Source organism: Notamacropus eugenii, chromosome 4, assembly GCF_028372415.1.
Source record: "Notamacropus eugenii isolate mMacEug1 chromosome 4, mMacEug1.pri_v2, whole genome shotgun sequence".
NCBI lineage: Eukaryota > Metazoa > Chordata > Mammalia > Diprotodontia > Macropodidae > Notamacropus > Notamacropus eugenii.
The window spans coordinates 59,104,037-59,118,793 of record NC_092875.1 but is presented as its reverse complement, the minus strand read 5'-3'; the positions used below and the strand labels follow the sequence as shown (position 1 = coordinate 59,118,793).

The 14,757-nt window shown below is 44.5% G+C and overlaps 1 protein-coding gene across 4 annotated transcripts in view; it reads right to left on the bottom strand.

Annotated features, from left to right (window-relative positions):
• The window catches only part of TPM4 (tropomyosin 4), a 42,063-nt gene that overhangs the window by 19,870 nt on the left and 7,436 nt on the right, over positions 1–14,757 (bottom strand). For 2 of the 4 annotated variants that reach the window (XM_072601233.1, XM_072601232.1), the window contains exon 2: positions 7,780–7,905. In XM_072601233.1, coding sequence (XP_072457334.1) covers positions 7,780–7,905 — 126 coding nt within the window. Of the gene's footprint in view, positions 1–7,046; positions 7,682–7,779; positions 7,906–14,757 lie in introns of those variants that run through there. The other 2 variants (XM_072601235.1, XM_072601234.1) reach the window with 1 other exon arrangement.

The following is a 14,757-nucleotide window of genomic DNA, read 5'->3' as shown; positions in this document are numbered from 1 at the left end:
GATGACCTTTCCTTTCTAACTTGAAGTCTGTGTTTGGCTGCTATAGACTGCAAGAAAGATCGCTGGAGTGGAAGTCAGAAGACCTGGGTTCAAATCTGTTACTTACTATCTCTGTGGTCTTAAACAATTTATTTCTTCTTTCTATGTCTCAGTTTTTCTCATTTGCAAAATTCGAGAGGGCCTTTGGGTCCCTCCCAGCTCTAGATCTATGATCTTAGGACCTTGATAGGGTTGTGCTTTTGTTTGTTAGTGGGGATGCTTGCTCCATGGGAGCGTTTGCAGCCCATTCCAGACTTTTTGAATTGTCTGGTGTCTAGCCTTCTGATTATGAGCCAGGAAGGCTGGTCCTTGGTCCTAAAAGTACAAATTGTCTCTGGGTCTGTACTTGAAGTTTGGCAAGAACCAGCAGAGTTTGCCCTTCACTGGCATTGGCTTTGAGAAGCCAGGGCCACCCCTATGCCAGAATACCTCAAAACTGAATAGACCTTCAGGTCTTTTAAGAGTGTCCCCCTCTAACATCTCATTTAATGATGATTTAGTGACCACCAAAATGATGCTGAGATATGATCTCATTGTTCAGTTCTTGGCAAAGATACTGGAGTGGCTTCCATTTTCTTCTCCAGGTCATTTTACAGATGAGGAATTGAGGCAATCAGGGTTAAAGGATTCACCCAGGGTCATACTACCAGGAAATGCCTGAGGCTGTATTTGAACTCAGGTCTTCCTGACTCCAGGTTGCCCTTTCTGAGACGCAAATAGCATAATAATACCTTTTGTTTCTATGGTAAGGTTACAAAGTGATTTCCTCCCAGCAAAGGCGTAAGGAATGTTACAGCGCAAGTATCATAGTCCCCCTCATTTTATAGAAAAGGAAAATGAGGCTTGGAAAGGGAAAGTGACATTCTCCAACTCATACAGCTAGGAAGTGAAAGAGCCAGAATATGAACTCCAGTCTGCTGATTCACAGGTTAGCGATCTGCCCCCACTACACCCTGTTACCAGAGTCTTTAACAAAGAGAGTGCTTGGTCTGGAAGGTACTATGAAATTCTCAGAGCTGGGAGAATATTAGAATAGAGAATATTAGAGTTAGAAACTTGAACTTCTGGCTAGGTAGGGCCAAGTATTAGGCTCCCCATTTAACAACAGGGGAATTGAGGCACAGAATCCAGAAGTGGCTTACTCAGAGCCTTGTAGCTTGTTAGTGTAAATTTTAACCAGCTAGCTACATATATTTATCCCCATTTCTTTTACAATAGCCCACCTCATGGCACTGAAATGACCCTGGGCAATACCACTGGAGCAAAACTTCTCTAAGGACCACTAAGCTGAATGGGCTTCCAGTATAAGTTGCAGTGAAAAACTGGACCAATCTAGCTAAATGTGGCAAGGTTCAGCACCAGAGGGTTGGTTCCTTCATGATAATTTTTTTTGGTCTCAGCTAAGCATGAAGATTATCATCTAGCAACAGAACCGGGCCTAGAATCCTTTTCTGGGCCCAGAGTCTTAGGGATGGATTGAGGTCAATGTGGATTACCTTAGATGTACATTTACTGGCAGTGAATTAAGGGCTATATATGCATTATCTCATTTGATTCTTACCAAAACCCTATAGCATAGGTGCTAGTGATAATCCTGTTTTGCAGATTAGGAAACTGAGGCTGAGAAAAGTGAATTACCCAGGGTCAAAGAGCTAATGAATGTCTGATGCAGGGTTTAAATCTACTCTTTCCCGACCTGGAGTCTAGCCCTTTAGTCATTCTGTCATTGTGCTTTATTTAGAAGAAAAGGTAGGTATTACAATGTAGCTCCAAGTCAGGACTGGTTGTGGAAATTCAGAGAAAGAAGAAAGAAACTGTTTCAAAAATCAAAATCTGGAAGCATAGAAGGTGAGTATTGATGGAGAGAGAGAGAGAGAGAGAGAGAGAGAGAGACAGAGAGACAGAGAGTGTGTGTGTGTGCATGCAGGGAGTGTCAAGAAACTTCTTAACCATGGGGCTTGTCTGCCCAATAGAGGGAAAACTCAATCCCTGAAAAATAGACAAGGGAGGTAATGACTCTGTTGGCAGACCCAAGTCAGAACTAGCAGAGAGAAAGATGATGATTTGACAGGTCTCTTCTGATTTTCTATTTCTACGAATCACTCATCTGAGGAAAGATTTCACTAAAACCACCAAATAGCTATTTTAAGGAACTGCTTCTGCTCTGTCAACTGCTATGTGTTTTTTCTGGGGACTGGTCAGGAGCATCAAACTCTTGTCTTCCTACAGATAGTTGATTCAGGGTTCCCTTCTCCCCCTTTCTTTCTTAGAAGTAATCAAGACTGTTAAAAAGCAAAGTCTTGCAAGCAGAGGGACTTCTACAACTGAACTCTTTTCAATAAGCAGCAATGGTCTTTCACTCAGAGATGTGGACAAAAAAAAAAACCCCAACAAAACTCTCCTCCCCTCCCCAATCACTTTTAGTCACTCACTGCTAGTAATTTCTTGGACTCCACCTCTTCCTGCAATCAAAGCCTTCCACATTCTACAGAGGATTTTCCTTATATGGTAAAAGAGGCTCACTAAATCCAAGTGGTAAAGTAACAGGAAGATGTCGGCTAATCACACAAAAATCTAAACGAAACCAGCTGTCTGGATGCAGTGTCTGCAGAATGTTTGACTCTCCACTTTCCTAGTGGATGCCAGAGTGGATTTTTTTTTTCTGCCTGGGGTTCAGCTATATTTTCCCAGAAACCTCTAGGCTTTATCTCCTCCCCACTGTGGGCTGCTTTTGCATGAAGTTTTCAAAAGTCATCAACTTTCCAAAAATATCCTTCCTTCCAACTGAATCTTCCTCCCATCCCTGTCTCTTGGCTTTTAGCAGGCCATTTTCAGCAAAAAGTCATCCTTCTCTGGCTGAAGGAATGACTTGCTATGAGATCACAGAGGAAACAGGACTCAGGAGATTTAAGATGGTTGAATGTGGGAAAAGTCCAACTCTGCTACTGTTTCAGACTGAAAACATGTTTCTAAATATCCCCAGGGTAGCATAAAGAGGGGTGTCTAACAGTAGAATGCTTTAACCAAGACCAAAACGGAAATACTAAAGGAATCTAATAATAATTCTCATTTAAAATTTTTTTTTATATTATTATCTGTTTTACAGATGAGGGGACCTGGATTGAAGGATTTATGAGACAAAGAATGACGTAGAAAGAAAAGGCATTGGATGGAACATAGCTCTAGAGGTAATCTCATCCAATCCCTCTCTCCCATTTTATAGATGAAGATACGCAGGGCTAGAAAGGTTCAATGACTTGCCCAAGTTCATACAGTTAGTAAATAGCAGATCCAGGATTTTGAACTCAGATCCTAAGACCCAAAGTTCAGCATTCTTTCTACCATACCATGCTGCCTTTCCTGGGTTTTGGTCTAGGACTCACATCAATGAGGTCACAGACTCATTGAAGAACTTAGACCAGTATTTGTACAAATATCTGTGGAAATGATGAATCTGAGGTGAAAAGGAATGAAGGTCTCTGGGTCTGAATCCTAGGCCTCTATGCCTTTTGTGTCTGCTCCCTTACCAATCCAAGTTCAAAATTTGCCTCTTTAGTTTTCTTCCGGCTTGCTAAGAGTTAATAATGCAATTAACACCTCCTCTGGCAGCTCAGCCACCAGTGGCATCTGTACTCTGGCTCCTACCTGCCTTTCTAGTCTCAGCTCACATTACTGCCTTCCACTCATTTCAACCACACATGTGGTCCCTCATACCTGGAATAGACTCTCTGGCTTGTTTCTCCTCTCTGAAAATTTTCTGTACCTTCAAGGCCCAGCATATGTGTTCCTTCCTTCATGAAGCCTTCTTTGGTTACCCCCTGCTAGAAAGGATTTCCTCCCTCCTTAAATCTCCCAGGTTGCACTTCTGGATTCTCTCCTATCAATTAATCTACAAGCGTTTCTTAGAAACCTTTTATGGGCTAGGTACTGTGCTAAATTCTTATGTGCTTAACCATTTCTAATTTGTATGAAAGTTATTTGTGTCAGTATCAAATACCTTGTTAGATAATTAGCTCCTGAGAACACAGACAATTCCCTTTTCATCTTTATAGCCCTATTGTGCTGTCTTGAACACTGTACTGAATAAATGATTGTTGAATGGAATTCCCCAAATATCATGGTTTTCAAAGACCTAAATTGAAAATAAGGTTAGGAACAACTCTACTTCCTAGGATTTCCAAATGTTTTCATTATTCCTTTACACTGAGTTTTCTAGGCTCCCAGTAACTGGTGGGTTTCCTTGAAAAAGATGAGTCAGGAAGTAAGAATCAGAATGTCAAGACTGAAAGGGACCTTATGTATCAAAGAAGGTCAGAGATGAAAGCACACTTAGCACGCTACAATCAAAGGTTTAAAGTGGGAAGGGAACTCAGAGGCCATCTCCATAAACTTTTTATTTTGTAAAGGAAGATATTCAGGTCTATGATGGCTAAATGACTTTCCCAAGACCACATGATTAGAAAAAAGAACAGAGATAAATTCAGACCCTGAAAATCAGCATCCAGATCCTCTTTCCCAATTTGGTGGGAAGATTATTGCATGTACATTTGACTAGAAATATTAAAGTTCGAAAGGACTTCAGAGATGGTCTAGTCCAAATTGCTGGGTCCTTTTACAGAGAAGGAAATTGAAGCACTTGTGAAAAGTGACATAAGTCTCTTAGTGGCACAGCCAGGGCTAGAATCCAGGTCCTTGGAGTCCTAATCCCATGCCCTGCCCAAACCTGGGGTGAAGCAATCTTCCAGAAAGGTCGGTAACTGCTCAGAAGGGAACTTCTGGCAACTAGAGACAGAGTCCTGGGGAATGACTGCAGCAGCAAAGAACAAAAGAATATGGGGGAGGGGGGTCAGGAAGAAAGGGCTGGTGAGTCAGGAATGGAGCCCCCAAGAGAGATCAAGGGGGAACAGTTGGAACAGGGGCTAGGAAGATAAACATCACCACTATCCAGAGGAGAGTGATAAAATAATCTGGGTGAATATAATGGAAAGAGGCCTGGATTTGGAGTCCAAGGGCTGGGCTGGAAGCTTGGCTTTGCCATTTACTACCCACATGAGGCCCTGGGCAAGTCACTTAACCTGATCTGTAAAACAAGGGGGTGGGACTATATGGCCAGATCTCTTATTACTTTCTTCCTGTGTGGCTTTGGGAAAGTCATTTAACTTCCCCAGATTTCAGGGTCCTCATTGGCCCAAGATTTGCCGGTGATCTGGGCCTTCCAGCTCAACTATGCTGCATGTGCACAAAAGCCTCAAGTGTTTACCCCTATTAAGTCTGAAATGAGGAGATGTGTTGGGACTGTTGGGTCTTCCCATCTGTACTGGGTAGGCTGATGCTCCCCTCCCTACAATATGAATCTGAAACCAACCAGGTAAAAAACTAGATGGGTGTCCCATTTGTGGGGAGGAGATCAGCACTTTGGGGCACACCCAGGCCAGTTCTGAGTCAGAGGGAAGAATGACAGCACCTGAGTCAACTGCCCTGCATCTGTGGATTTTTCCCAGGTGGTGTCTCACCTCGTGTGTGTGTGTGTGTGTGTGTGTGTGTGTGTGTGTGTGTGTGGCTGGTGGGGGGGGGGCAGAGTTGGATAAGCAAGTAGGAAGTCAAAGGGAGATGGAATAGAAAGCACTTAGTTCTCTGTGGCTTCCCCCATTAGATCTTTCTCAAGTTTCCTATAGTCACCCTAAGAGGCACCATCTCCCATTTACAAAAGAGACAGGTGTAAAAAGTTGAAGTGACGTTCACAGGCAGCAAGAAAATGTCACAGCTGGGACTTCAACTCAAGTCTAATGACTTGCAAGTCCAAAATTTTTCCCAGTCCAGTTTGCTGCCTGGTATGCCCTACTATGTGGGATCTAGTAGTCCTACCAGGTGCCTAGGAGATACCTGGTCAAGCTCTGCTTCTCTTTGTCCAACTTCTCCCTGCCTTGGCCCCATTTCCCCTTATCTGGTCAAACCCTACTTCTCTTTGTCCACCTCCCCCTCCCCCCTCTAGGCTAGTTTCTGGTGAGAGCCCTCCCCACCCCCCAAATCCTACTGGCATTATTAGTTCTGCACATTTCCCAGCTCTGGGATGCTCTATATAGGTGGGGGGAGATAGTGGGAGGAATGTGCTCAGGGGGCCACTCAGATGGGTGACCTCGCGGAATAAGTGGTTAAAACTGCTATTGGATGTTGAGGTGACCGCCTGTGGGTCCTGGGCAGAGGCAGAAGGAAGGCCAAAGAGAGACGGAAACAGAGCTGGAGAAGGAGCCAGGCAGACGGCAGACGGGGCTCCCGGGATACAGTCCTGGAGGGCAGGCGGGCTCCCTCCGGCAGGAACCACCTCCAGCCTTCAGAGGGAGCGGGAGAGGAGAGAGAGAGATACAGAGAGAGAGAGAGAGAGAGAGAGAGAGCGGGAAAGGGAAGGGCGGGGAGAAGTGGGGGGAGGCAATTGGGATAAGGGGAGTGAAAGGAAAGAGAGAGAGACAGGAAGAGGGAGGGAGAGTCAGAGAGGGGAAGAGAGACGAGGAAGAGGGGGGAGGGAGGACGGGAATAGACTGTACAGGACAGGAAAATGGAAAGAGGGAGGGAAAAGAGTTAGAGGAAGGAAAAGGGGGTGGAGAAAGGGAGAGGCGAGAGAAGAGAGACATGAAGGGAGGGGAGAAAAGATAGATGGAGAATAGAAAAAATGAAGGGGGAGAGCAGACAGATGGAGATGAAAGCAGAGGAGAGAGATGGAGGGAGAGGAGAGCAGAGAAGGATAGAGGGAGAGGAGAGCAGAGAAGGATGGAGGGAGAGAAGAGCAGAGAGAGACAGAGCAAAGAGAGATGGAGGGAGAACGGACGGAGAAGAAAGGCAAAGTGAGGGAGGAGGGTCTAAAACAGGAAGGGAGGGAGGAGCAGAGAAAGAACGGGGTTTGAGAAAAGGGGAAAGAAAGGAGGAGAGGCGAGGCGGGAGCTGGGGCTAGGGCAAGGACAGGAGCAGAGGCGGAGGGGCAGGGGCAGGGGCACGGGCTGGGGGAGTCTCACTTTCTCCCGCTGCTCTCGCTCGCCGTCTAGCTCCCGCTGCAGGCTCTGGGCTCGGTCCTCCGCCTCATCCGCCTGCTGCTGCAGCGCCTGGATTTTCCTTTTCACCGCCTCCAGGGAGTTGAGGCCGGCCATGGGGACTAGGGGGCTCGGGGCACAGGGCAGGACGGCCTGGGAGTGCTGGGGCTGGCGGGACTGGCGCCGCTGGTCTGCACTGGGGAGAGGAGCCGCCGCCCAGGTCCCGGAGCCCCCGCCTCCTTCCCACCCCTTGAGCTGCCGGGCGGCTTTACGGTAGGGGGGATAGATGAGGTCACCAGGGCTGGGGTCGGTGACGTCAGCACAGCTGGGGGAGGGTCGGTGACGTCAGCACCGCTGGCCGCAGCTGCTTGGAAAATGCCCCTTTTCGGGACTTATTAGGAGAAAGATTGCAGTGGAGCTCCTCCCCTAGCCTTGAAGCCCGCCTTTGGGCGGAGGGGATCGGGGTGGCCACGGTGAGATGGGGCGGGGCGAGGTGGGCTGGGGCTGGGGGCACGGAGGTGTCCGGCCTGCTCCAGCCTGGCTGCTTCAGCCCGGCTGCCCCAGGACTAGAGGGATGTGGCCACGCCGCCCCTCACCGTGGGACCGAAGTCTGGCCGCAGCGAGGTGGCTTCGATTTCCCGTCCGCCAGGGGGCAACCCTGGACAGCAAGAGCTTTGGGCGAGGGGTGGCAAGGTGGGGGACGCCTGGCGGTACATACTTCGGTGGCCTTCCTGTCTGTCAGCTCTAGCTTCTCCTGGGCATCCTTAAGGTCTTCAGAGTACTTGTCCAGCTCATCCTCTGTTCCCTTTAGTTTCTTCTGCAGGATCACCAGCTCCTCCTCCACCTGTGGCCAAGGCAAAACAATAATGAGTATGCCCAAGAGTGGCCTATTTTTTTTCAGGCAATCCGCATCTCCCTCTCCCAGGCCTCACCTGGTTCCCCCCCTTCTAGCCTACCCATCCCATCCCTCAGCTACCCCTACCCCACACATTCCTCAGTCCTTACCTAGTCTCCTCTCAGCCCTCGATCTTTACCACCCCTTGGACCCCTACAGTCCTTCAGTTGCTCTTTCTTTTTTTCAGTTCCTTCATCATCACCCCTACCTCTCAAACCCCCACACTTCAGCTTTACCATCTGTACCTCAAACCTATAATTACACTTATCCAGATGCCAGTCACTTTTCTTACCCCTTCTATTATCCAACATCCCTCAATTTTCAAGAGACTATCAATCCCTCAGGCCCCCATCAGGGCCTCATCCCTCAGTTTCCCTCTACCATTTTAATTACCTATCTAGGCTGTCATTCCTTATTCACTCTACTCTTACATCCCACTTCTCCTGTATCTTCACTTCTCATCACCCTTCTAGATTTGAAGGCAGGTCTCTGGCTGGAAGGGCCCTAGACACAGTCTAAAGCTAAGGTCAGACGAGGAGGAACAGGAAGCTTTTACAGAAATGTGGGGAGGGTCCTTCCCACTGTTTCTCTCTCTTCATCCCATTTCACCACCACCAAATACCCCTAACCACTAGGAGCCAGGGACAGGTCTATATCATGCATCTACCTGATCTGTTCTCATACACCTCTGGAGTGATTGCACTTAGAAGAAATTACACCAGATGGGCCCAGATAAAGAGAAGGGAGCAAATCAACAGGAAGTGCCATTTGTATACCTCAGGTGCCCAGCCATGCGCTTGTCCTTGTTGGGGAGATGGAAGGAGGAGATAGAATTGTTGCCCAAAGATTCACAGTCTCATGGAGGAGTTAAGGCAAACAGAAAAGATGAAGAGAACATTTTAAGTGCCACTTAAGTTAAGAGTCAGATTGAAGGAGGTTGTTAGTGCTGCAGGAGACCAGAGGAGAGGGAGATCAGGATGGGTTGGGGCAGTCAGGGAAGGTTTCCTGGAAGATGTGGCCCTTTAAAGATGAAGGAGCTTTAAGGAGGGTGGTAAAGACAGGGGAGCAAGTAAACCTTGTGGGGCTTATTCACTCTTTAAGAGGGGGCTTTGTTTCTAGGACGTGGATAATCTGAACCAGATAGATCTATCCTGAGCTTTTTAGGCCACAGGTCCTCCATGTATCAAATCCACTGCCCTATACTATAACTCATACATACTCCTATTGAGATCTTCCCTTCCACACATCTCCCCTCCCACCAGTGCAGTGTTTCTTCAGCTAACTTCCCATAATGCTCTATATTCTACTCCTTCTTAACCTTCATACTTTGTGCTTTCCTAATACCCACCATCCAGACTCTCTACCTCTTAATCTTTTATTGTACCAAACACCCACAGTCTCATCCCTCTCCTCTCTCTTAGAAACACACATAACCTAACCCAGTATAGCATGCTTGTATTGTTTCCCCAAATAAACAAATATACACTCCTCCTGCTCTAACCATTTAAGTCCACTTTTTCTTCCTTCTGCTTTCTTCCCGCTTGCAAACACACAGAACATGGGTCCTTTCTCCGTCCCTAGAAAAAACAGCATAGCATAGATGTCTCTTCTCTGTCCACCCACCTTGTCCTGCCAAACTCAGACTGTCCTGCAAAAAAGCACCCAGGAGAAAGTGTTTCTGCTCTCCATTCTGTTCCTCCCCAGAGGAGGAACAGAGCTCAGGCCCTCTTTTCTTTATCCCGCACTCATATTGTCAGACTTGGAAGAGCCATTGGAACAAAAAATGATAGAACTGAAAGGCACCTTAGAATACCAAATGTTAGAGCTGGGAGTCACTTTCCGGATCAGACCTCTGAGGTCTGAGATGAGAATGGACTTGCCTGATCCAGTCAGTAAGAAGCAGAGTTAGCATTCAAACTTGGCTTCTTGGACTCCAAATCTAGTGTTCCTTATGCTAGCTCTGGGCTGCGCTCACCTCTACCTTCACTCAATGTTTGTTGAGTGAATGAATGAATGGAAAGAAACGTAGGTTTCTGCATGGCTACAGGCCCGGTTAATTCTCCCTTCTTGGAGCCAGTTCTCTTGGCACTAATGGAACCTAAAGTTCTGCATCTGGGGGATCTACCTGGTTTCATCTTAGGCTGCAGTCTGCCTCAAGTCTCTTTATGAGAGGGCTTTATCCTGAAGAATTTTCAGGATCACATTTGTGTTTGGCTGATAAAGTAGCCTGATCTTGGTCCTGGCTTTGGGCCATCAGGTTCAGTGGAGTACTTTGGTCTTATTCCTGCATTCAACACTTCGGGCAGGGAGTGATCTACCTCAGCCCTGGCTAGGTAGAGCATCCATGACCAAAAAATTCTGTCCTAATACAGAATTCGATTTCAGGCAGGGACTGGAGCACTTCACTTTAACTTCCCTGGTCTTCCCTTATTTGTCAAATGAGAGAGTTGGACTAGAATGATCTCTAAAATTCCTTCCAGCTCTAAATCTTATAGTGTATTGGGAAGGATACTGGATTGGAAGTCACTGATTTGGAAGTCAGAGGACTTACGTTTAGGTCCCAGACACACAGGGTGAAAGCTGGTAAATGTCAGCATCAAAACTTGAACCCAGACCTTCTGATTTCAAGCACTTTCCAATGTAATGTGAGAATGAGCATTTTAAGTGTGTTGTGTGTATTCAAGAGCTAGAATTGGTAGTTCTGTTTCTAAGTGTAATTTGGTGTGTTATTTTTTGGGGAGGCCCTTGGGGGTAGTCGTAGAAGGCTCCATGGAGGTAGTGACACTTGAGTTGAACTCTGAAAGAGGGACATGATTATGGGCATGAAGACAGAAGAACTTCAAGGCCGGTGAGGGAGGAAAAGATCATATCATAGAATGAGAGATCTGGACCAGGAAAGAACTGGAATAGAGTTGAGTCTAGTCCAGCTCTCTTGTTTTTCAGATGAGGAAATTGAGACCCAGAGATGTTAAGTACTTGCCTCTGGTCATCGCATTAACAAGTCAGAGGTGGGATTTACTCCATAATCAGAAGTCCTTTCGCTACACCACAATGCCTCCCAGGGAACTCCCTTAATCCCTTTTTGGCACCTCCCTGATGGCATTTAATATATTTTCATTTATTTTATAGTCACTTGTTAGTGTATCATGTCTCTCTTAGTAGATTGTAAGCTTCTGGAGGGTGGAGATCATGTTTGATTTTTTTCCTCCCCGTAATCCCTTAAAGGGTTTTTTAAGTGGTATGACTGCCCCCAACCCCTAAATCCCCCCAAAAACCACACCAAATTACACTTAGAGACAGAACTACCAAATCTAGCTCTTGAATACATACAACATACTTAAAGTGCTCATTCTCACATTACATTGGAAAGTGCTTAAAATCAGAAGATCTGAGTTCAAGTTCTGATGCTGATACCTACTGGCCATCACCCTTTGTGTCTGGGATCTGAACGTAGATCCTCTGACTTCCAAACCAGTGACTTCCAATCCAGTAATTCAAGCTTAATAAATGTTGAATCAATGACTGCCCATTCCTCTTTATGGTACTCAGTTTCCTTCTCTGTAAAATGGGGATAATAACAATAAGAAATAATAATAATAAATACTAACACTTTAAAGTTTGCAAATTATTATAGATATATTTCATTTTATTATAATAATCATATCTGTCATTCATATAACCATATATATAACCTTTTATATAAGATATAAATTATATAAAACCTTTATATAACCCTTTAAGGTTTGTGCAATCCTTTAAATGCATTATCTCCTTGCATCCTTATATGCCTCTCTCACAGGGTCATCTTGAAGATCTGATGAATAATAGATTGTAGAGTTCTTTATAACTGTAATTAATTAGTAGCTATTAATCTGAAGCTGTTGATAGCTATTAGTGTGAATAGTTTAGCAGAGTTTAGAATAGTTTAGTAATGTATTTAGTGTTTATTTTTCATTATCTTATAAATAATATATTACATTTCTTGTATGCTAATAATTATGATAGTGTAAACTTATTATTATCATTTCCATGACCATTATTATTAATAAATGTAAGCTCTCTGAAGACAGGGATCATGTTTTCTCCCTTTCTTGTCTTTCTCATCCAGTAGCTGAGCCCAGAGCTGGAAATATGGGTCCTTAGGAAAGAAACTGATTTGATTATGACTCACAAACATTACCTTGATTCTCCCCTTGCTGGTGCGAGTGTCAAGATTACAGTCTGTGAGATCTGGGGCAGATTTAAAGATACACTGCAACCTGACATTCACTTGCTGATGCCTTCATTCCACTGGCTTGGATTTACTTGGATTTTATTACTATAGCATAATAAATATATATTATTAAAAATATTATATTTAATAAAAATATATTGAAGTCAGCATGGCTCAGTGGAAAGAGTCCTGGGTTTGGAGTCACAGGGTTCAGATTATAATCCTGCTCTGTCACTTACTACATGTGCTAGTGTTTATTATTATTTCTCAATGTTGTTATCCCCATTTTACAGAGAAGAAAACTGGGTTCCATCGAAAGGAATTGGCATTCATTCATTCATTCAACATTTATTAAGTATCTGCACTGGTGCTCTATCCACTGCACCACTTAGCTGCCCTGAGTTCAAATCTCACCTCAGACACTTGACACTCACTAGCTGTGTGACCTTGGACAAGTCACTTAACCCCAATTGCCTCATCCTGGGTCATCTCCAGCCATTCTGATGAATATCTGGTCACTGGATTCAGATGGCTCTGGAGGAGAAGTGAGGCTGGTGACCTGCACAGTCCTCCCTCACTCAAAACAAAGTCAAGTGCAAGTCATTTTTTTATTTCTCTGATGGCATGGTCTTCTTCAGGCAATGAAGGACTAACACACCATTAAGTATCTACCACTTAAAAGGTATGACCTTGGGAAAGTAATTTCTCTTGGTGCCTCAGTTTCCTCATCTATAAAATAAGGAAATTAGACTAGATGGCTCTGAGGTCCCTTTCAGATCTAAGGCTAAGATTCTAGGATACACTTTCATCCTCCAGTGCCTCAGTGAGGAAGTGAGGCATTCTTGGTCTCTTGCCAATGAATCTATCACAGCAAAATTCCAGTAAGTCCTACCAGGATGGAAAGACTTCATAGGATCAGAGACTTAGAGCCCTGGAAGAAATGTTAGAGGCCATGTGATCCAACTACCCATTTTATTTAAATTTTTTTATTTTTATTTTTTGGAGGGGGGAGATGAGGCAATCAGAGTTAAGTGACCTGCCCAAGGTCACACAGCTAGTAAGTCTCAAGTGTCTGAGGCCAGATTTGAACTCAGTTCTTCCTGACTCCAGGACTGGTGCCTTATTCATTATACCACCTAGCTGCCCCCAACTACTCATTTTAAAGATGAGAAAACTGAGGCCCACAGAGGTTAAGTGACTTGCCCAAAGTCACAGCAGTAAATGAAAGAGCTTTAAGTATGAGCCGAGTGAGAACTTGTGTACTTGTTGTCCAGTAGCCAACCTAGCTCAGTTCTGAGAGCCTCATCACTAGGCTGGCAGCAGGAGGCTGAGTTCTGGAGGCACAGTAACTTGACCAGTTTTCATCTAAATACCATGACTGTATTTGGGCAGATTTTGTATAGCTGTATTTATACTAGATAGTACGTTGGGAGTTTTCATTGTATGTTGGGAAGTGATAATACATCAAGAAAAAAAAATCTTTTGATTAAAAATTGTCTATGAAGGCGACATGAATGGGCCTCAGTTTTCTCATTTGTAAAATGAGAATGATAATAATGATGATGATAATGATAATAATAGCTGGCATGTATATAGCACCTTATTTGGAAAATGTTTTACATGCTTTATCTCATTGGATTTCTCCACTATCAGCTTTAAAGGTTTATTATACAGATCAGATGAGATAGAGGATTGTAAAGGGATTTGGATCTGCTTATGTGAGGCAGGTCCTTCTACTGGAAGAGGTCATGTTGTGTAGTAGAAAGGTCATTGACTTTTGAGTTAGGCACTGGGTTCAAATTCTGCTTCTATGACCTTGGATGAGTCACTTGTGCCTCATTTTCCTTATCTGTTAAATGAGGGCTTTGGATTACATGACTTCTAAAGTCCCTTCCAACTTTAAATTTGTGGTTCTATGGTCACAGGTTGGGGAGGTCATTTGCATATATGTGATAATTGAAGGGAGTCTTCGTATTTATATAGGATTTTGTAGTTAGAAAACTCTTTCATTTGCCTTATCTTGTTCAACTTTCACATTTTATGGATCATATAATTGAAGTCCAGAGGGCAATTGACGGGCCCCAGATAATACTGCTAGTGTGATTATCCCAGGTTTGCTGGGTTAAATTCAGTCCAATCCAAATCTAATGCACTTTTCATGACACTAGGTTATAAAATTTCCCTTTGAAATGGATTTCTTTTGAATTCCACCATGATCCCATTCTAGAAAACGAAGAAGTGGGATAAGATGTTCTCAAAGTCTCATCTTGCACCACACATTCAATGCTCTGTGTTCTTTGAAGACCTTCCTGTGACCTGGTTATTCTCTTAAGCCATCTTTTTTACTCTGATCTCCCTTTTGGTGTTAAAATTCTAGAGAGTGGTCTACCCAGGGTGCCTCTACATTCTTGACTCCCATCTACTCTCCAGCCTGTGCAGGCTGATTCTGCTGTTCTCTTAAAATGGACCTCTGCAATCTTAAATGACCTCTTCCTTGGCAAATTCAAAGGTCTTTTCTTAGCCCTCCTTGTTCTTGACCTTTGTGCAACTTTTCATTCTTCTGCGCACTCTCTTCTCCTGGCTTCAGA